The 21,212-nt window shown below is 34.4% G+C and overlaps 1 protein-coding gene and 1 long non-coding RNA gene across 6 annotated transcripts; one reads left to right on the forward strand and one right to left on the reverse strand.

Moving 5' to 3' along the window:
• The first annotated feature begins 14,054 nt into the window (after positions 1–14,054).
• On the forward strand, positions 14,055–16,129 carry LOC110918154. Of its 4 annotated transcripts, XM_022162515.2 has the most exons (9): positions 14,055–14,141; positions 14,217–14,261; positions 14,962–15,027; positions 15,100–15,165; positions 15,238–15,303; positions 15,383–15,454; positions 15,530–15,589; positions 15,687–15,734; positions 15,843–16,129. In XM_022162515.2, the coding sequence occupies exons 1-9, from the start codon at positions 14,057–14,059 to the stop codon at positions 15,932–15,934; spliced, it is 600 nt and encodes a 199-aa protein (XP_022018207.2). In that variant the 5' UTR covers positions 14,055–14,056; the 3' UTR covers positions 15,935–16,129. The 4 variants fall into 4 exon arrangements, with proteins under 4 accessions (XP_022018207.2, XP_035840800.1, XP_035840799.1 ...); XM_035984907.1 differs by having other exon boundaries at positions 14,962–15,165; XM_035984906.1 differs by having other exon boundaries at positions 15,100–15,303.
• Positions 16,130–16,422: 293 nt separating this feature from the next.
• Positions 16,423–20,502, reverse strand: LOC110917616. Of its 2 annotated transcripts, XR_002580701.2 has the most exons (4): positions 20,358–20,501; positions 20,204–20,270; positions 17,502–17,659; positions 16,423–17,284 (listed from the first exon to the last, which is right to left on the reverse strand). It is a non-coding gene; the product is annotated as an uncharacterized LOC110917616 (long non-coding RNA). The 2 variants fall into 2 exon arrangements; XR_002580700.2 differs by lacking the exon at positions 16,423–17,284 and having other exon boundaries at positions 17,338–17,659; positions 20,358–20,502.
• Between the last annotated feature and the right edge of the window lie 710 nt (positions 20,503–21,212).

Genomic DNA, 21,212 nt, shown 5'->3' on the forward strand with positions numbered 1-21,212 from the left:
ATTTTCCTGATTTAATCTTAGCCCTTGATTAACTTAATGGATGGTAAAGATCACTTCCTATCCTTCCTAGCCAAATAAACTTCCTATTGTATCTCCACCTGATAATAAAATATCAACCATGAAGTTTAAATGAATTATCGTTCTCACGAGTACAAAATATAAATTAATAACATATTATTTGTTAATTCGTGATAAATGTAATTTATTTATTAAGAATTTGATAACCCTTTTATAACGTCTTTTTTAATTTATTTATATTATTAACAGAACTTGATAACTCTTTTATAACTTCTTTTTTTAATTTGAGGCAACCAAATTTGATAATCATTTTAAAACTTTTTTTTTTTATTTGGGCATCCGATTACTAAAATGTCAGCCTACTTAGAGCATTCACATCTCATTCATCAACCCCTTCCCTATATTTAAATTTAAAAAAAAAATCTACTAAAAACTCATTAGAGCATTTACATCCCATCCATCTCTTTAACTCTAAAACTTAACTAAAAACCACAACTTTTAAAATTCATCTCTTATTTTAAAAACTTTTTTTTCTTTTTTTCATTTATAATTTTAACAACTATCTGTTTTGTCTTATTAATTATACCTTTCTTCAAAAACTGATTCTTATAAAAAAATTATAAAGTTTGACCACTAATTATTATTTTTTTTGAAAGGTAAACTTCATTAACACACAAGCTGCCTCAAACCGAGACAACCAAGAACAACATTACAAATTTATAAATTTACACCAATCATCCCAAGACGTGGCGTTTCCTTTATTCCTAGACGTGTACCACAAAAAACAAATCTTCTTAACCTCACCGAAAATATACTCTAACTTAACCTCTTTGTTCTTGAACCTAGCATCATTTCTCATTCTCCAAAATCGCCCAGCATCCAATTCTAATAAGGCCTTTAAGAACCTCTTTCTTCTTTCCTTCCGCTCCCGCATGGTTATGAATTTCAATGAGATCCCTAAAAGAAAAAACCACCAATCTAACACATGCACCACATACTGATACGCGTCCACAACATTGACGCAAAAAAAAAAAAAAAAAAAAAAACAAGATGTGAACAAATGTTCAACACTCTCATCTCCTTCTTCTCATAACCCACAATTCGAGTTACCATCACCAATGTTTCGCCTTTTTAGAGAATCTAACGTAGCTATCTTGTTGATCTCTGCCCTCCAGATGAAAATGTTACACTTCTTTGGAATCCACTTACACCTCTCGGGCACATAAGTATCCAGACGAGTCCTGCATTTGTCAAGGATTCTTCTAACCGAATTAACGCTGAACTCTTCCTCTCCACCATCTTCGGCCCCATTCCACTTCCATTCATCACAGTTTTGGTTTAACTTGATCTGAATCAGCAAGGTGCATAACTCCACCAACTCGTTTATTTCCACTTCCGTTGAAACCGGTCTCCTCCATCTCCATTTAAACCGGTTTCCGTCAGTCCCATTTCCCATGCAGGTACTCACTTTGCAGGTACTCACTTTGCAGTCTTTACTCTCCTCAAGCTTAAAAAGGTTTGGAAATAACTCTTTGAGAGGCCTGATACCAAGCCAGTGATCCGACCAGAAGGTTGTGTTTTCGCCATTGCCAACTGAAACTTTGAACAAATTCTTTAATTGGATTCCGTCAATGATCGTATTATTAAGAACATGCACAATATTGTATCACACCCCACCGAGTGATTTTTTAACAGGAATAAAATCTCCGCAGTTCCTATTGCCATGTAAAGCCTCGATAATTTTATTCCACAGCTTGTTTTTATTTGTAAGAAATCTCCATCCCCATTTGGATAAAAGAGCCGTATTGATGTTTTTTTAACTTATTAGCCCGAGGCCACCATTCTTAATAGGAAGCGAGACTCTATCCCAAGCGACCCAGTGTAATTTTTTCACCGATCCGTCACCACCCCACTAATTATTATTTACGAATTAATTGAGTTGGATTATTTTGAATATTAATTATATTATGCTCTAATAATAAGCAAATGAATAAATAGTGATTAAGTTTGATTGGTTTTGGTGGACGCTTAACCAATTAATGTGTGTCACTTGCCATCCACTAAGTTTGTTTTTTTCTCAACATCCACTTATTTTAGTATATATGTACACATGGAAACAGATAAATAACACAAGCTTGCACCTGATGCAATTACTTAGATGTTTTGGGAACCACATTTACTAATTGTTATATGTTAGGCCCGGTAGTTTGGTTGGTTGGGCTGTTAATTCATTTGTTTCACAATAATCAAACATCATTATCAAATTTAGTAACTATTATTAAAATTTCATAATTATAATTTAATTTAAAATGTTTAACTTGATTGATTTTTTGAGTTTCTTGTTTTAGCCATTGTTAGGATGCCGAGGCCTGAGTACTCTTTGTCTAAGTCAAGTACTCCCTGAGTACTCTTCGCCTAAACCAAATACTTCTCTAATACTCTCAACTCTGACTAGGGAGCGCTTAACGACTTTTTCAACCATGGTTTTAGCTTATATTTAAGTGAATAAATTATAATTCAATTAAAAAATGTAACAAGCCGAACACGTATTCATATACGAGTGTTTAGTGGTTAATTTTCCCCTTAACGGAACGAACATGTGTATATATCCTTTTGGATGTGATACAACTTTATTTTTTGTGTTTTTTCTTTCGATTGTTGTAACGTGTCTCAGTATCGTAAACCGATATTGATTGAATTTCACACCACGTGTAAATAATTGAGTTTGAAAACTATGTTAAGAACAACTAAGCTGCTACTTGACATATCTTCTATGTCATCCTTATTTCCAAGTATAACTGTCTTCAGCTAACAATTTTTCAATTTCATTGAACTTGTATAAGTTTAGATCAAGAAAGATAGATGAATCGTACCAAGTTAGCTAGTTGTAGAAGTGGTTCGCATTCTCCAAAAGCCTTGAGCAAAGTCCATGCCTTGTGGCATTACTTTTTTTTTCATACATCAAAATACATTAGTGTAGATTAATAGTTAGGATCAGTCCAATCAAATATGTCATAGATGCCAAATTGGCATAGCATAAACAAAACCTGAAGCTACTTATTTTAAAGTAAGTAATTTGAAATAACAACTCGTAGTTGTTTTACGCCCCGCTTACGGTATGCGCTTATAATAGATAGATATGTGTGGGCGCTGGGGGGCAAAAGTGAAAGTGCACTAATTTTAACGTTATTTTACTAATTTCGTGAAAATAACGTTAAACGAGGGGATGGTTAAATGGTTAATTATGCATCATGTGGTGGCGTTGATAGCCGAAAGACAAGGGGTACATGCATTAATCGGTAGTTGTCTCAATTGCTGAGTGTTATGTGCGTTATGCCCAAAGCTTGATGCAAAACTACTATCGAGCCGGGAGTCTCACTTGAAGCAGCCTCTCTATTCCTACGGAGTAGAGGTAAGGTTGTCTACATCTTACCCTCCTCAGACCCTCCTTAGCTTTGCTATTGGTGGGATTTACTGAGTATGATGATGATGAACTCGTAGTTGTTTGTAATAGCTGCTTATTTCACTTGCAAATAATCAGATAAGCAGTTTGGATAAGCAAACCCAAATATTCTTAATTACTATATCAAAAGTTAACATACACTAGGAGTCCCAAACACCCCCTAAGTTACAAAATTATAACAAAATATTACCAACAAATAAAAGTGAATGTAGAAGAGTGAAAAACCAACTTGGCCATTGACTCCAAAACTTTTGAAAAACAATTTATAATGGAGTGAAAAACAAACGTATTTGAGAGTACAAACATAGATAATCAACACATACTACAATTTCTATTATGCAGATTGATTTACAATTACTAGTTCATAACACATAACCACTAATAAAATACACACTATTTCACCATCACATCAATGAAACTTAAAGGATATAGTATCATTATCTTTTTATTTTATTAGTTATTGTGTTTCCTAGTTTGGCTCCTAAGCCTTAGGATCTTGATTGTGTTTATTCCCCTTGTTCCCTGCGTTTTTATTCTCAGCCTTTCAAAAAAAAAAAAAAAAAAAAAAACCTAAATTCTCAAAACTATATATACATCTATCTGTATAATAGACATTTAAATCAAACAACTGTTTCAGGGCAACTTCCATACAAATTATGATTAGACAATTGTTTATGGTCTTGAGGTACACATTCAATACATTTTTGGATAACATGATTACCATTAAGCTCACTAACCATTTTATCAAGTGACTGAATTAGCCAGTGTTATATTATGTACTATAGAGGTAATCAACTAAAGTAAATCAACAAAAAGGATGTAACAATCGGTACCTTTAGAGTTACAGGGACTGTAAGTGTGGCACGGGAAGGCTTTAACGTTGAACATCATGTGATAGACTCTAATAGAGGGAACGAAGCTAACTGAATGGCTATCAGATTCATTAATGAGACAACTACATAGAGAAGTGCACCAGAAACTCGGAAAGGGATCCAACTTAGAAACTCAGAAAGGGATCCAACTTAAACGGACGTAACTATCCGTATATTCAATTTTTTGATTGATAGCAGATTGAGTTAAGATGCAAGTCAAATATATATGGTATTGGGGTGGATTCACTGGAGGTTAGCTCAATGGTGGATGTCTTGGGGTGTAATAGAGATGATATTCCGTTAACTTATTTTGGGATAACAGTTGGTGCTAACGTGAATAGGCTTAACAATAAAAACCGATTATTGAGGTTTTTGATAAAAGATTGTCCTCTTGGAAAGCTAAAACACTTTCGATTGGGGGAAGACTTACTTTGATTGAAGCGGTGTTGGAAAACCTTCCGATTTTTTCTCATTATATAAGTTTATGGTATCCTTGAAATTTTAGAAGCTAAATGAGAAAGTTTCTTTTGCCCGGGTTTAGCGAAGCAAATAAAATTCACTGGGTGGCGTGAGATTAGGTAACATGTTCTAAAAAGAAGGGGGATTGGGAATTAATAGACTTAAAGATGTGAAGGAAGCGTTATTGGCGAAATGGGTTTGAAGGTTTAGGGTGGAGAACCAAAGCTTATGGAGGAAAGTTGTGGAAGCATATCATTATAAAAGTAATAGTTGGGGATTTCTTCCGCTAAATGTCACTATTCAGTGTGTTGGAAAAATATTGCTATGTTGGAATCGAAATTGAAGATAAATGGGAAATGCTTACAAAGTTATATTATAGGTAGTGTACGGAATGGTTGTGATATCTGGTTCTGGGTCAATACATGGGTGGGCAATCATCCGTTTAAGGATAGATGGCCCCACCTGTTCGGTCTCGAGGTGGATAAATCATGTAAAGTGGGGAAGATGCACGCTTTGGATCAGTCTAGTAATGGGTATATTTGGCACTGGTCTATAGCACCAGAGCCAAATGTTGAATTGATGCAATGGCTAGAATGCCAAGATATTTTAGCATTAGTGGTCCTATATAACAAAAGTGATACATGGAAGTGGTTGGGAGATGACTCAGGTAGTTTTTTTTGGTTAACTCGGATAAAAAATGAAGAAATAAGATAGGGGTGTTGTTACAGTCCCAACTTATAAATGGTGCAAGTGGGTTCCTCTTAAATGTAACATTATGGCATGGATGACTAATCTTGATAGGTTAGCTACGAAGAAGAACTTGAGGAAAAGAAACGTGAATATCCCATGAGAGTAGGGCTTGTTTTGTGAGGAGCATGAGGAATCGACGAAATACTTATTCACGGCTTGTATGTTTTCGAATAAAATCTGAATGAGCTTTAGTGCTTGGTGCAATATTCATCTGCTCTACTTCTTTGCATTCAAAGATCTTATGGAAGCTAATGGGTTTTTACAATTGGGGAAAGCAAAGAAGGTTATACGTGGTGTAATATTGATCACATGTTGGTGTATTTGGAAATGCATAAATGAAATGGTTTTTCAACGTAAAAAGTGCAGTCCGCAAGATGTTATAGGGGAAGTCAAGTCTAGAGGTTTCGTTTAGTTAAAAAATAAGTCTTCTATTAAATCTATTTGTTGGGATGATTGGTGTAAATATCCTCTGTATATGTTGTAATTGTTTGTCTTTTACCCGTTTAGATCAGGGGCGTGTTTGTATTGTTAGACTTTGTCCGTTTAGGTTCGGGGCTTGTTTTAATGAAATTTACTTCAAAAAAAATTATGAAATATGATAGTCATATTATAAGTTGCATTAATAAAGGATAATGTGAAAATTTAAGTTTGTTGAATGAGTAATTTTTATAGTATGATGTTGGGTTATAAGTATGAAGTTAGGCGGAAGTTCAATACATCACTAATTTGAAGTAGACAACCGTAAGAAATGTATAAATAGATGTATCTCATACCCACGTGGATCAATTAATATTTTTTTTGAATGACGATTAATAATTAAATATGGCATGAGTGAATGCACATCATTGTTGGCCCCTTAACTTTAATTTTGGCTTCTATTTAATTGAAAACAAAAAAACCCCGTTATTTAATGGGCACCCACCTACGCAACACCTTCTGAACCCAATGTTAATTATAATAAAACTAGGTTAGACCCCGTGTATTATACGGGATTAATAAGTGTAATTGTATACTCTAAATAATAAAACCATATATTTTTAAAAATATCGTTTATTACACGAGTTTAATAAATGTAATTTTATGTGTTAAATAATAAAAAAAGTTATATCTTTATAAACCCCGTGTATTGTATAGGTTGATAAATGTAATTTTATATACTAAATAATAAAAGAAGTTATATCTTTAAAAAGCATGTGTATTACACGGGTTGAATAAAATATAATTTTGTATACTAATAAATAAAAATGTTACATCTTTAAAAACCTCATGTATTGTATGGGTTGAATAAATCTAATTTTATATACCAACTAATAAAAAATATCTTTAATAACCCCGTGTATTCTTAATGTTATTTGTTTTTTTTTTTTTATAAAAGTTTACATCTAAATTTCATGTAAACGCACATTGAATACCATATTTTAGTTGAAAGTTGAACACGAAGATAAAAGTACAAAACCAATAAACATTTATCAATATTTTTGTTTACCCGTTATAAACAATTTTGAAATAAATTACACCCGTAACTACTTTAGTTTAATAAAATAAATGTTTACCTCTACGTTAAAATCTCTTAAAACTTTGAGTTTTATTTATTATTGTTAGGTAGTCAAGAAAATAAATAAGAGATAAGTGTGAAATATAGATGGCTTAATATCCTCTCATTGATTTCTAATTTATGGGACACTTTTGCTGCAAAAAGCTAAAGAATAGGAAAACAATTTTTCTACGTGAAAATCTATCTCAAAACTTTGAATTTTATTTATTATTATTAGGTAGTTAAGAAAATAAATAAGAGATAAAGTGTGAAATATAGATGGTCTAATATGATGACAAGTGTCCTTTTATTGGTTTATTTTATTATCTATACATATAATAAAGTAAACCAATAGTGGACACGTGTCATTCATTGGAACTATCTATTTTTTTGTTTTCCCGCCTCTTTTCCCTCCTTAATTATCTCCTACTTAATTATAAATACATATTTTTATATAATTAAATATATCCATTATCTCCTCCTTAATTATCTCCTACTTAATTATAAATACTTATTTTTATAATTAAAAATATTCATTATATAGATATTAATAAATGATAAGACTAAAATTCAAAGATATATAAAAATAATCTATTCACTTCACATAAAATTATCTTTAAATTATATAAAGAGTTAATTAGATACTTTGTGCAAACCACATGGACTAACTATGTAATTAACTCTTATATAAATAAAATATTAATACATGTGATTTTCAGTATTCTCCATCGACTTTTTTTAACGAGTTAATTATATAGTTAGTCCCTGTGGTTTGCACAAAATAACAGACTTAGGTACTAATAGTTTAAAATCACCTTCTAGGGTATTAACTTTTCATTTTGTAACATTTGGACTAACTATGTAATTTTTTTAACCCTCTCAACCTCACTTATTTACATGACATATATTATTCCTACATACTTTTGTATGTTCTTTTAGCTAAGAAACATCTGAATAATCTATCTATATAATTAATACAAATGGATCGTTTTGTCAATCAATATATTGATTAATATAACGGGTTATGTATTAATAATAATTTCAATGATTATTGCTCTATAATTATTTTATTTCTTTTTTTTTTTGCTTGTCTCTTATATATTTAATATTTTTTTTCTTAAATCTGTCTTTTATTTTTTTGCTTATTAATAACTATTAACACACAAGTTTCTAACCTATTAATAAAAAAATAAATAAAGTAAAATGTTATAACTTATGTAATACACAAGCATCTAATTTAACTTAATAATAAATAAAAAACAAAGTAAAATGTTACATCAAAGTTCATTTTTTTTCTAAAAACATATATTGATAATTGTGTGTGTTAGTTGATTACATTATTCGTATTTAAGTCATGTAATACACGTGGTTATTCAATCTTGCAATGTACGGGTTTTTAAAGATGTAACTTTTTTATTACTTAATATATAAAATTATATTTATTTAGCCCGTGTAATACACGGGGTTCTAACCTAGTATAGTATATATAGTATAGATTTGATTTTGGCTCCTATTTAATTGAAAACAAAAAAAAAAAAAATCACGTTATTTAATTGGAGGCGGGCCAACGCATTATGTGAGGAGGGGAATCAACATAACACTTGTTTACTTCGTGTTTGGTCTCTACGGTAGTGTGGCACAAGATTAGTGCGTGGTGTGGGTTGTCCCCTATGTTCACCTTTTCAGTTCATGAGCTGTTGTCCTTCCATAACAACTGTGGGCTTTTCGGGAACAAGAAACAGTTGCTGCAAGCGGTGATTTTAGTTGGCTGTTGGGTTGTATGGAAAGCTAGAAATAACAAGGTTTTTCAGGAGTAAGGGCAAAGGTGGATGAAATCTTCAATGAAGTCCAATCCATGAGTTACATTTGAACCAGAAACCGTGCAAAACTGAGGAATTTTACGTGGGAACAGCGGAGTCGTTTCGAAGTCTAGTAGGTCTTAATTTGGTGTAGGAGTCTGGCTCCTTTTTGTTTCCTGTACTGCCGGGTGATGTTTGTCACTTACACCGGTGGGTATGGGGAGGATAGTCTCTTTGTCTTTTTGGAGAATATCCGCCACGTAGGCGCCACGTAATCACGGGAGGAGGATAGTCTCTTTGGGGACTACCCAAGGGTGTGGGGACTAGCCAAGACTACCCCACCATTAATAATATATTAATATATATATATAAAGGAGGAGAGAGAGACAGATGGGGGGCCCGCCACTTTAGCCCCGTCTCCATCGTCACAATTGTGACGGAAGTGCCGTGCCGAGCCCTAGGGGGCGGTGTGTGACTAGCCTAAAGGGGGGGGGGGGCGGACGGCCCTGTGCTGATCCCCATACCCATTAGTCTTAGCTACTAGCTAAGTTTTTTTCTGTACAAATTGGTGTGTTGGAATAAAATGACTTGGCTTTCCAAAAAAAATTATAATAAAATTTATTGGAAAACACAAAGGTTTTGTTTAATTGGATATAATAAATCAGAACTGAAGGTATTCCAAAAACAAACATGTATAAATTGGTCCGAAAGTAGCCTCGTAGCGGTGTATTCTTTAATCAAGTGGTTGTATATTAAATTCTGCAATCGATAGGTGTGGTGAGATTTTAGTCATTCAAATAGAAAATACGCGGTTTTTGAAAGAAAAAAAAAGCACTAGAGGATCTCAAGAACAAGCCTCGTGCTAAACCCTCAATGTCAAAGTTAGACATGGATATTGATCAATTGGCTCTAAGTTAAGTGTGTCCCCGCATAGGACACAGTGATTTGTAGTTGTCTAAGGGTGCTCCAGAATGTTCTCATGATTATCATTTAATTTATTGTTTGACCTTTTAGTATCCCTGTATGTGTATGTGGGAGTCCAAGTTTGATTTGAGTTTGGGCCCAAATCCACAAAGAAAGAAAGTAGCTTGGTTCGGTTAGAAAGTGAGTTTAGCTTCACTTGGTTTGGCTCGTTTGTTAGATTGGTCCGGATATTTTACTTTTAATATATATTATTTCTATATAAATTATAATATATCATAAAAAATGATTATTTATTTACATGTATTTAGGAGTGAATTTTGATATATATAACATATTTGAATGCTATATGTTGTATTTCGTTGAAATTTAGAACTTATTTTGTGTTAGTGATCTTGATTTTAGTTTGTGATTTATTAGGTTGAGCTTATTTTGAATATGTTTTTTTAGACTACTAATTTTAAGAGCCATGTATCAATTTTTCTTTTCAAAATTGAGCTAAACCAAGCTGAGTCAAGCTAGCTCGGTTTAAAATCAAGCCGAGCCTGAGCTTAGATTTCCAACTCGGTTTCAAATCCAAGCCAAGCCGAGCTAGCTCGGTTTATAATCGAGCCAAGCCCGAGCTTGCCGCTTGGCTCGTTTCGGCTCGTAAAGAACCCTACTTATCACTTGGTCAAAATCGAAGTTAACGTTATGCTTGGACTTATGTCTCTTCTTTCGGGTGTAGAAAGAAGAAGCATTTACTGAAATAAATGATGAAATTTGTGCATCGTAGGGTGGATTATTATTTGAAGATAAGTAGGACTAGTTATATGTGTATTCAACTAACATTAACGGGTCTATGCTTTTGTTTTTACAATAAATTTCTGAAAAATTGTTTTTTTAGTGTAAAATATTGGATTTTTAAGAGTTCGACCTCCACCGAGATAGAGTTTTAAAGTCCCACCTCCACCGAGTTTTTGTTCAAACTCCACTACTGGAAACAACACCAGGCGAAAACAAAAAAACATGCAACAATAAGGAAAAAAACTTGGTAAAAGACAGCCTACGTCACTACCCCAAACAAATAAATGAAACCCAATAAACCCTGAAAGACAACCATGAGAACGAATATTACAGCTACAATTAGGACCACCTAAGCGTGAAGAAAAGAAAAATATCATATACAAGGTCATGGATTAAATCGTTTGCTTTTTGAAAGATCATTATTTGAATAATCAATATCGTCGCTTTATTCCAAATCTAATAATCCTAAGACCATGTGTAGTGGGGCGTGATTTTTAAAAAAAATTGAAAAATAACGCCCTAAAACGCCCCCACTACCACTACATGGGGCGTTTTATTGCAAAAATTTTGAAAAAAAAGGGTTTCGGCGTTTTCTTCAAAACGCCCACACTACAAATTGGATGGATATGAGAACTTTGATGGACCAATGGAAAGGGAACAAGTGGGCTGACACACTCTAACTTTTGCATGTGATTGTGTAGCCACTTTTGATTTTTTTTTTTTTTTTTTTTTTTTTTTTTTTTTATGATTGAATGGGCATTATGGGGCATTATACCCACTACACCACTTTTGCTATAATGCCCCTTGCTGATTAGGACGCCACGTGTCGTATAATGCCCCATGGTGGGGGCATTATAAGGTTCTACCACTACACATGGTCTAAGAAACTGGAGAAACCATAAGTCTTGGTTGAATAATCAATATCGTTGCTTTATTCCAAATCTCGAGCCATGCATATATAATCATTAATCCCAAGCCATGCAAAAAGTTCCTCCTCCATATTTCGAGCCAAACAATCATGCTTATAGATTTTCCTCCTAAGACTGCGGGGAGTGGTGTCGTTGGTTGGGCGAGGGAAGCCAGCCAACGCTGGCTAAGCCACTTCATGCCAGTGTTGGGTTTGACATTGCCCAGCCAGCGTCGCTATAGAGTCTGGCGTGGGGCGGAGGGCGGGGTGAGCTGGCTAGCCAGGATGGGTGATCATTTTTGACCGTTAGCTATAGCCGTTTAGCATGACATTGGTAAAAATCAATTTTTTTTTCAATAAACCTTACAAATTTTTACCTATAAATACCCCCCCCCTTCAATTTTTTTTACAAAGTGTTTCAACCCACTCTCACACAAAACTCTCAATTTTTTCTAACCAAATAACAAAACCGAAAATGGTGAACTGGACGGAGGAGGAGGAAATCGCGCTTGTCACTTCGATCGTCGACGCACAACATACGTTGCAACGTGGTCAAACCGCGTACTGGGGAAAAGCGTTCCAACAATACCAACAACACGTTGGTAATAATCACCACAATCTAAACGCGTGCCAAAACAAGTGGCGCGAACTAAAACCGAAGCTGGATCGGTTTAAAATTTGTTTCGGTCGTGTCCCTGCGGGGACCTAAGCCACGACGATCGAATGGATATCGCGAAGATCGAGTGGAGGCACGACGGGAATCCAGAATTTAAGTGGGTTCCAACATGGTTGCCCAACGCCGCTTCCACACCCCTTTTTTTTTTGGGTGGTCCGGTGGACCCCACTATCGCCACGTGTCGAGCAAAGCTCTCAACCCAAGCTGCCCCACTCCCCGCAGTTTAATAACCAATGCTATTAAGTGTTACACGTCAATCTAGGAAGATTGTAACCCTTGTGCAAATTTTCGGGCTTTCAAAAACTTTTTCTTTGAAAGCAACTCGATAACTGATGCTTAAACGTAATCCGTTTAATGCAACGTACACACCAGGACGAGGACACGAGCTACACGTACCCTAAATACCCTTTATATAACTATGGGCAACCCAATTATACAACGGGTCAAAACGGTTCAGCATGGTAATAACAATGCATAATATACCATTGATCATTTCATAACATGCTTTTAAGGAGATAATAAGCATTTGCTGGTTAATCATCTTTTTGAAAAACTGTGTTTTCTCAGGCTGCTGACTATTAAGGTAACTTATATCATTTGTAATTATGAATTTTTACAAAATAACATTATACTATTAGTAACCGGTCAAAACGGGTTTATATTAAAAAAAATGCCTTTTAGTGCGAGTTGAGTAGTTGACATTATATGATGACGACAATAGGTGCATTTTGAGACAACAGGCCCGGAGATTTGGGACGACAATAATGATGAAGTGTACATCTTCATGACGGGGATCTAACATGGGAATTGGGATTGACTATTACTTTAATAATGTACAATTTACATGATGATATTACTAATGACTACTACGTTTTGTCTCATATATTGTAGATGGCCATGACAAGTAAGGATGCAAACCGGTACTTTGTGCTAGAAATATCAACATATAATCATCTTCAATGGCGGGAATTTGCGTCAAACAGGATGATCGTTTTCTTCTATCCGTGTTAATCATTGTTTCGTGTTGCGTAAGGATCGTGGTTTCCGCCAGATCTGATGAGGAAACTGGAGAAAAAAATTACGGCGCCAGAGTCCGGCGACGGTAGTATTGCGAGGATGTTCGATCGATTTTTGGAGAAAGAGTTTTCGGAGAATATGTCTGCTGAAGGTATATGAGTTTTTTTGCTTTTCTATGTTACTTGATTTGTGCTGTTTTGTATATATGATATTGTTAATTGATGAAAATTTGAAGGATTAAGTAGTTAATTTAGGTGTAACGACTTTGTTTCCAGTTTTATTTTAGTTTTTTCCCTGTTCAAGCTATTGTTGCTGAATGCCTTGATGTTCACATATTAGCACTATTGTTTTTTTTTTTTTTTTTTTGTAAATTAATGGCCACATTTTGTGCTTTGTTTATACCTAAACACCCCTTTGCTATATCAACATTAATAGTTAAGTTGGTTCATATCACTACAGTGATCAGACAACTTTATTATGATTTTCACATTCCATATGTAGCATGCAAGTTCAGGAACGAGAATTATAACCATTTACCATTATGGGGATTGTCTACAATAAGGACAAGGACTATGTTAAAAATGTTTATTTGATAATGTGTAGCATATCTATATAATATAATTATAGATAAAAACTTTCATCATTACAACTTACAAAAAAAAAAGAAAAAAAAGAAAAAAAAACCCAACTCAACACACTCCTAAACACACATACAAAAAAGACACTTAAAAACATGTATGGTATTTAAGGTATAATATAAAAGGAAACCGACTTACTTTTTTACCAACAGTCCCATCATCTCATAACAACATATCCCCATACATATCATGGGAAATTGTATGTCCTGTTTGAAAATGGCGGGAAAAAGTTCAACCACAGAAAAGGCGCGAAAACCTTCCACATACGTGGAACGTACACACTCATTCTCCTTTATTAGAGGTTAGACACTCTTCTTCTTCTTATGTTTTGTGATACATATCGTACATCTCAGTAATCTCGGTGTTTTGAATCTAGAAATGCTGGAGAACGGTACGGCATGGCTAGGTGAGAGTCGAGGAGGTAAGTTTTCTTTAATTTTGTAAGTGTACAATCAGATCTGAGCATTGAATCAACATCGAACAAGTGAATAAGTGCTATTTCAACTTAGAATAACTGAATCGGTTGTGTTACGTCATCGTCGTCAATCGTTTTCTTCTTATTATTATACGACGTATTATTATTATTATTATCGATAATCAATTCATAAAGGTGAAACATGAAGGTGTAATGTTGCAATCGGTGCTAAGTTTACACATGAATCTGTGTTAGTCTGTCAATAGTTTTGTTTTGTTGTTATTGCGTGTTAATGTTGATGATAATCAGTTGTCGGATCTATAGAGGTGAAGGAACTGAATCGGTGTGTGTTAGTCGTAGTTCTTCTGTTCTGTTGTTATTTTTCTCATAATAATTATGTATTATAATCGGTTGCCGGAATGATATGTGATTGTCGTTATTACGTGTTATTGTCGATGATCATCAGTTGTCGGATCTATAGAGGTGAAGGAACTGAATCGGTGTGTGTTAGTCTTAGTTCTTCTGTTGTTATTCTTCTCATAATAATTATGTATTATAATCGGTTTCCGGAATCATATGTGATTCTCGTTGTTATGTGTTATTGTTGATGTCGGGTGAAGGAACTGAATCAGTGTGTGTTAGTTGTAGTTTTGTTGTTATTCTTCTCATAATAATTGTATATTATAATCGGTGCCGGATTATGAAGGTCAAGGGATAGGGCAATCTGCTGGATCTGAGTTAGGTCGTGCAACTGAGTCGGTTCCTCTCACTGGTAGAATATATTGTTTTGTTGTTATTCTTCTCATAATAATTGTATATCATAATCGGTTGCCGGATTATGAAGGTCAAGGCATAGTGCAATCTGCTGGATCTGAGTTAGGTCGTGCAACTGAGTCGGTTCCTCTCACTGGTAGAATATATTGTTTTTTTGTTATTCTTCTAATAATAATTGTATATCATAATCGGTTGCCGGATTATGAAGGTCAAGGGAGAGTGCAATCTGCTGGATCTGAGTTAGGTCGTGCAACTGAGTCGGTTCCTCTCACTGGTAGAATATATTGTTTTGTTGTTATTATTACTACTATTATTATATGTATTACTATTGATAACGGTTGCCGGATGCATAGGTGAAGGAGTGGTGCAGTTTGTTGGAGGATATCGTCGTCCAGCTGAGTCGTTTCTAGCGGTTCCTCGTATTGGTTAGATAGAATATTAAATCGTTTGGTTCTTATTCTTGTTCATATGTATTATTCGTGATGGATAACCGGATGCAGGTCATAAGCTCCGCCGTAGTTCTTCATCACCGAGTCTATCGATTCCGAGGCATTCAACCGGTTAGCTAGTTTCATTTTGTTGTATTCATTTTCTTCGATTTTGTTCAACTGCTTCTATATTTTCTGCCTTCTCTGGAGGCTCCAATGATGGATTCAGTTGGTAAGCATCATACTGGAGATGTGTTGATGGGTGCAGATAGGGGAGGTAAACTTCAGACCGAATTTTCCTTACGCCGATTTAAATAACATAGAGTTAGATTAGTTTTGTTTTGTTTTGTTTTGTTTGTACTCATTTTCTCCGATGCTTCTCTAGGGCCTTCACTTGAGATGATGGATTCAGATGAGGAACTTAAGGTTCAGAATGCAATTGCGGGGCGTTCAACTGAGATTGAGGAGATGGATTGAGATGAGGAAGCATGAAGGTGAGTGATTGTGAATATTACAGGTATAGTGCTTTATTTTTTGAAAGGTAACTACAGGTATAGTGCTTTTATATCATTCTTGAACCTGATATGATTGAGAATTAGACTGTGATTGTGTTGATATGTTTTTGATTCAATAAATAAACTGCTCTTCAGTTGCTGACTTTTCAGCCTTTGACTTAGTCCCTATAAATTGACATTCCAGTTGCTGACCACAACATATGCAACTTGTAACAATTGGACCATATTTAGGCCTTCCTTATTCTCACTACGATAAAACTGTGCCTTGTGTTATTTACGCCTTTCTTATTCTCACTACAATAAAACCGTGCCTCGCGTTAGTTTGAGTATTATCCATAAGTTTGAGGCTGCAAGTTCAGTGCAGTGGTGTGTTTATTCTCCGATCATCCATCGTCTATTTTCTTTTAACTTGCTCTAATTCGCCAACCCTTAAGCCCCTAAACTGGTTAGTTGTACCTGATTTTGATTCTTTAAGTTGTGATCATCCCTTTCAACAATATTTCCATACATGTGGTACATTTTGATGATCACTCTCAGTAGCAAGGAGGGCCTTAAAACTGGTTACTACTACTACTACATGAAAATCATAATATTTGGTCTCGAGTGTTCAGGTGTAAGTGACTATCATTCTGATGTATTTTATACCCCAACCCACATGGCCACACCCATATACCTATCCTACTCTACTTGATCTATACTCCAACTGTATTTACACCAAATCCGCCTTCGTTGCATGTTTTTCGTGTAATTTTTGTGCTCTCTTAGTCGTGTTTTGTGTTATGTTATGGTATTTGTTGTGCCTTTGTTTGGATTTCCCATTGTTGCCTTTTGTGTTTGGATTGAGAAATGAGTGATTACCATTACCATTTTTCTTTTTAACAAGCCACCTAGATTGAAACCAGAGGCGAATCAAACATGGGACAACACTTTCCGTATTAAGCCCGTTGGTACAAAATATCAAAACATATTTTCAGACATACATATACCATTAAAGTTTTTACGGCAGCTTTTGAAGCTTTTACACAACAGAAATTATGAAAATAATATGTTTTTTACTTAGGCGTACAACCTGGGGTAATGAAATTTTTGTGTCGATATCAGATTATGCTTGGTTAAATACTCTGTATAATATCTATTTTCAAAGACAGAATTACCAAAATCCAAAATATTACCTTGAGCCCCTTAGTAATTCCAAGGGCTGCATCAAAGATTCAAAGCACACACCCGATATTCTTCCATATTCGTGTAATTCGGGCCTCGGTGATTCACTTAATCTTATATCTGGATCTGAGAGCCAATCACATTAAAGTATCTGGAATCAAACAAGCAGTCAAAAGTCAAACTTGTTAATGACAGGGATGAGTATTGTTAAATCATGACGGCCATGTTTTAGTTTTTATGGAAATCCTGAATGATATCTTCACATTTTTTCTGCCATCCCATTGGGATGAATAAGGTGCTAAAAACACAACATAGAAACTAGGTATCAAGCAAGATACATAGGTTGCGCCTAAAAACGGTGAAATTACATGTATGCCCATGGAACCTGAGGCGTTTCTACCGTTATTGGCATCTTTTCAGGCTCTCCAAAAGTAGCACATGTGCTAGAACAAAACGGAGTATTAGCGTTATGCGTTGCCATAGCCTCCAATATGCCAGGGTATTTGATGTAATATTGTGATAATACCTGCATAGTTCCAAAAACAAAAATTTATCTCCAAACACAGTAAACTTTGAAGTTATTGTGAGATTTTATACATCGAGCATGGCCTGCTTGTGTGAATGCAAGTCGTGCAAGCACTACTCTTGATGACACCAACTTTAAGGTCAGTCCATGACCTCCGGTTAAGGACCTGTCTTTGTATCGGAATGTTTTTGGTGTGCCACAATACTTAACTTCCACTAAACAATGCACTTATCAACCATTTCAACAATTTTGTTTATATATGCATGTTCCTCGAGAGCCAGGCTTTATGTGTGGTCTCCGCTACAACCAGGACACCTTAGGCTTAGATCATGCTTGCAAGTTGCAACTGTATGTACCATCCACCTACCGTCTAATACCATATTTCTCACACTTGTACTAACGTTCTCTATCTCGGGGTAGCTAATGTCATTCAAGAGACATGTTGGGGGGTAGCTAATGCCATTCAAGAGACATGTTGGGTTTGGACTTTGCGTCTACAGAATTTCCCTTTACTTCGTGCCTCTAATATCTATTAACGTCATTGTCAATCTGTCATTTATCTTTCAAATAACCTCATACGATATGAACGTATAAAACATACTGAGATTGATATTCACTTTGTTCGAAAAAAGTTGTGATAGGTTAAATTCACGTTCTACATGTTTATCCAATCACAATACGTAAGGATCTTCAAAAGTTACACGTGATCATCCTTGTTTGATAAGTTTTCTAACCATGACTGTATGGTTGTAACAAAGTTTTTATTTTTTATTAATTAGGGATGAAATTAGTTCTTATATGTAATCATTAAGTCTTTCACAATCTTCTCACCACCATGTTTCCATTTCACCTATCAGTATGCTCCCTTCAATATAGTCTACATATCTCACCACCGTTTTCGATCATGCCTCTCTATTCACCATCAATCTTTCTCTTTTAAGGTTTGATTTTGGGTTGGCTTCACTAGCAAGTATACCCGCGCTATGGGATATCGTGTTTTGTTACGCTGCAGCCGGTTGTCTTAAAACAATTTTACAACTAACGCATGACCGGCTTCTTTGTTCAACTAATGCATTTTTGTATGGTTATCATTTTTTAAATTATTTATGGTGAAACAACAATTTTAACACCTTTTTATACTAAATATTGTAACAATTATATAACTTTTTAGAAACATTAATGACTTCTATAATAAATTTTAACTTTTAGAGTTACTATTGTAAAATACATCAAGTTTTTCATGCTTTCTCAAAAACACCAAAGGGATAAAATTGTAAATGGCAAGTTGTTTATGCATTAATACTTGTACTAAATACAAAAACATTGTTCCTATATATATATATATATATATATATATATATATATATATATTTTAAATCAATTGAAATTACATTGTTATCCTCCTTCAATCTTTTATATAATAATATAAATATAGATAAATCATTCAAATCGAAAAATATCATATATTCTTACTTGTAGCTAATAAATATATCTTTATTCTTACTTGTAGCTAGACGTGCACAAAATAACCGGTTAATTAACCGTAACCGGTTAATAACCGATTTAGGAATAACCGGTTAGTGGTTATTTTTAACCGTAGGTTCGTAATCGGTTATAAGTATTTAGTATAGGAACCGGTTATTAACCGGTGATTTTTAACCGATAGACCAGTTAACCAATATAAAAACCGAAAAATTCAAAAAAGGGTAAAATAACCGGTTAAATAACCGAAAATAACCGGTTAATTAACAAACCGGTTAAAGTAATTAACCGGACCGGTTAAAAAAATAGCCGGTTAAAGTAATAACCGGTAAAAGTCAAAAAGTCAATTCAACCGGTATAACCGGTTATTAAAATTAACCGGTTTGTGCATCTCTACTTTTAGCTAACAAATATTTCTTTAATGTTGGGCTGAATATAATAACGAATAGGTTATGGACAAGTTGGGCCAAGGGTTGGTATGGGTCGAGGTGGTTTTTGGGCTGCAGAAACATGGAAAAAGGAATTTTTGTTAGTTATCGGTTTTGTTCACGGCCAAATGGATTTCACATAAGACCGCAACTAGTTTTATACCCATTCGATGGATGGGTATTTTTTATATAATAATGAGAACTGTTTTTCTTCGTATTTTAAACAAAATGAATATTTCTTTAATATCAACTCGTTTAACTTATTAGTAAAAAACGAGTCATCATACTCAAAGAAACGACAAGCAATATCCAAGAACCTTTTAATTCTTTCCAAGTGTTATTTGGCCCGTCATGTCGTCAAAAGATGGTAGTTGAGAATAAATTGTAAAAAAAAGGTTCACTTTAATTTTTTAGGCCAAATTGCTTTTCAATATCAGCATGTACAAAACTATGTAAATAAAAAACTGAATATGCCATGTCATCGGGAAGTCTTTATAGAGGAACTTACAGTTTGTATATCTTGCTAATCATAATGTCATGTACATCTTTATAAATTGTAAAGGTTTTAGATGTAAGACAAACAATAGAAGCAAAGTGATCTACATAATTATGTTGTGACGCCCAAAAAACATACCTCTAAAGCCATGAGTGCATCTTCCATTCCCTTTAGTTGGCCATGTAATGCAGAATGTAAAACCAAACTGTAAAAAAAGATGGTTTTATGTTTTATTTCATCATGTAGACAAGAGATATCTATCAAAGTGTTAAAAATTACTGAAAACGCATACCTCTTTTAGAAAATAAACGCTGATGTCTTGGTCTTTAGACTCTCTTCTGTCTTCACGAGATGATATTTCACATGCTGCTTGCAGTATTTAATACACCCATGCCTGATGTTTTAAAGGTTATTAGCTTTGGGTTAGGTTCAGATGTGAACCTCCTCTTAATTGTGAACCAAAAGAACCATTTGTAGCCACTCATTTATATATTACAGTTTTCTGTTTTTATTATTCTATAAAGGGTTGTTTGGTAATTTACCAATAAACTAATTTCGGTAGTTATCATTTGTAATTGAAAGCCCTTAAATTTCTCTTTCTCTATCATACATCATATCTCTCATTTGTTATCTCCAGAGAAAATCACGTCCATCTTTTTCTCATAAACACATTTCAATCAATATTTTGAGCATCTATAGATCATCAAGAAACTTTTTTAAACGTGGCCAGAATCACCTTCAACCATGGCGATGGAAAGAAATTGATTTTCAATTTTTTTAATCCTAATACCACCACTCGCTCTATCGAGTTTTGTAACTTCATTATTACCGGAAGGATCTGGTACTCAAATGGCACACTAGTCGCATATCATTTGTTATTGTCGGCCCAAAATTACTAGAGGGTGTTAAATCAGAACAAATGGGTTGTTTGTGTTGTCAATATCCGATGGCAGGTGGGTTTAAATGAGGTCGACGAATGGTGGTCGGTTCAGGTTCAGGTGTCTAGAAAAACGATGGAGTATGAAGAAGTCGATTCAGGTGGGTTAAGATGAGGTCAATGATGTTGGTCGATTCAGGTTCAATTTTGTAAATTATCTTTATTTGGTTTGATTTTTAATTGAATCCAGTTTCAACAGGATATTTGTTT

Source organism: Helianthus annuus, chromosome 16, assembly GCF_002127325.2.
Source record: "Helianthus annuus cultivar XRQ/B chromosome 16, HanXRQr2.0-SUNRISE, whole genome shotgun sequence".
Lineage (NCBI taxonomy): Eukaryota > Viridiplantae > Streptophyta > Magnoliopsida > Asterales > Asteraceae > Helianthus > Helianthus annuus.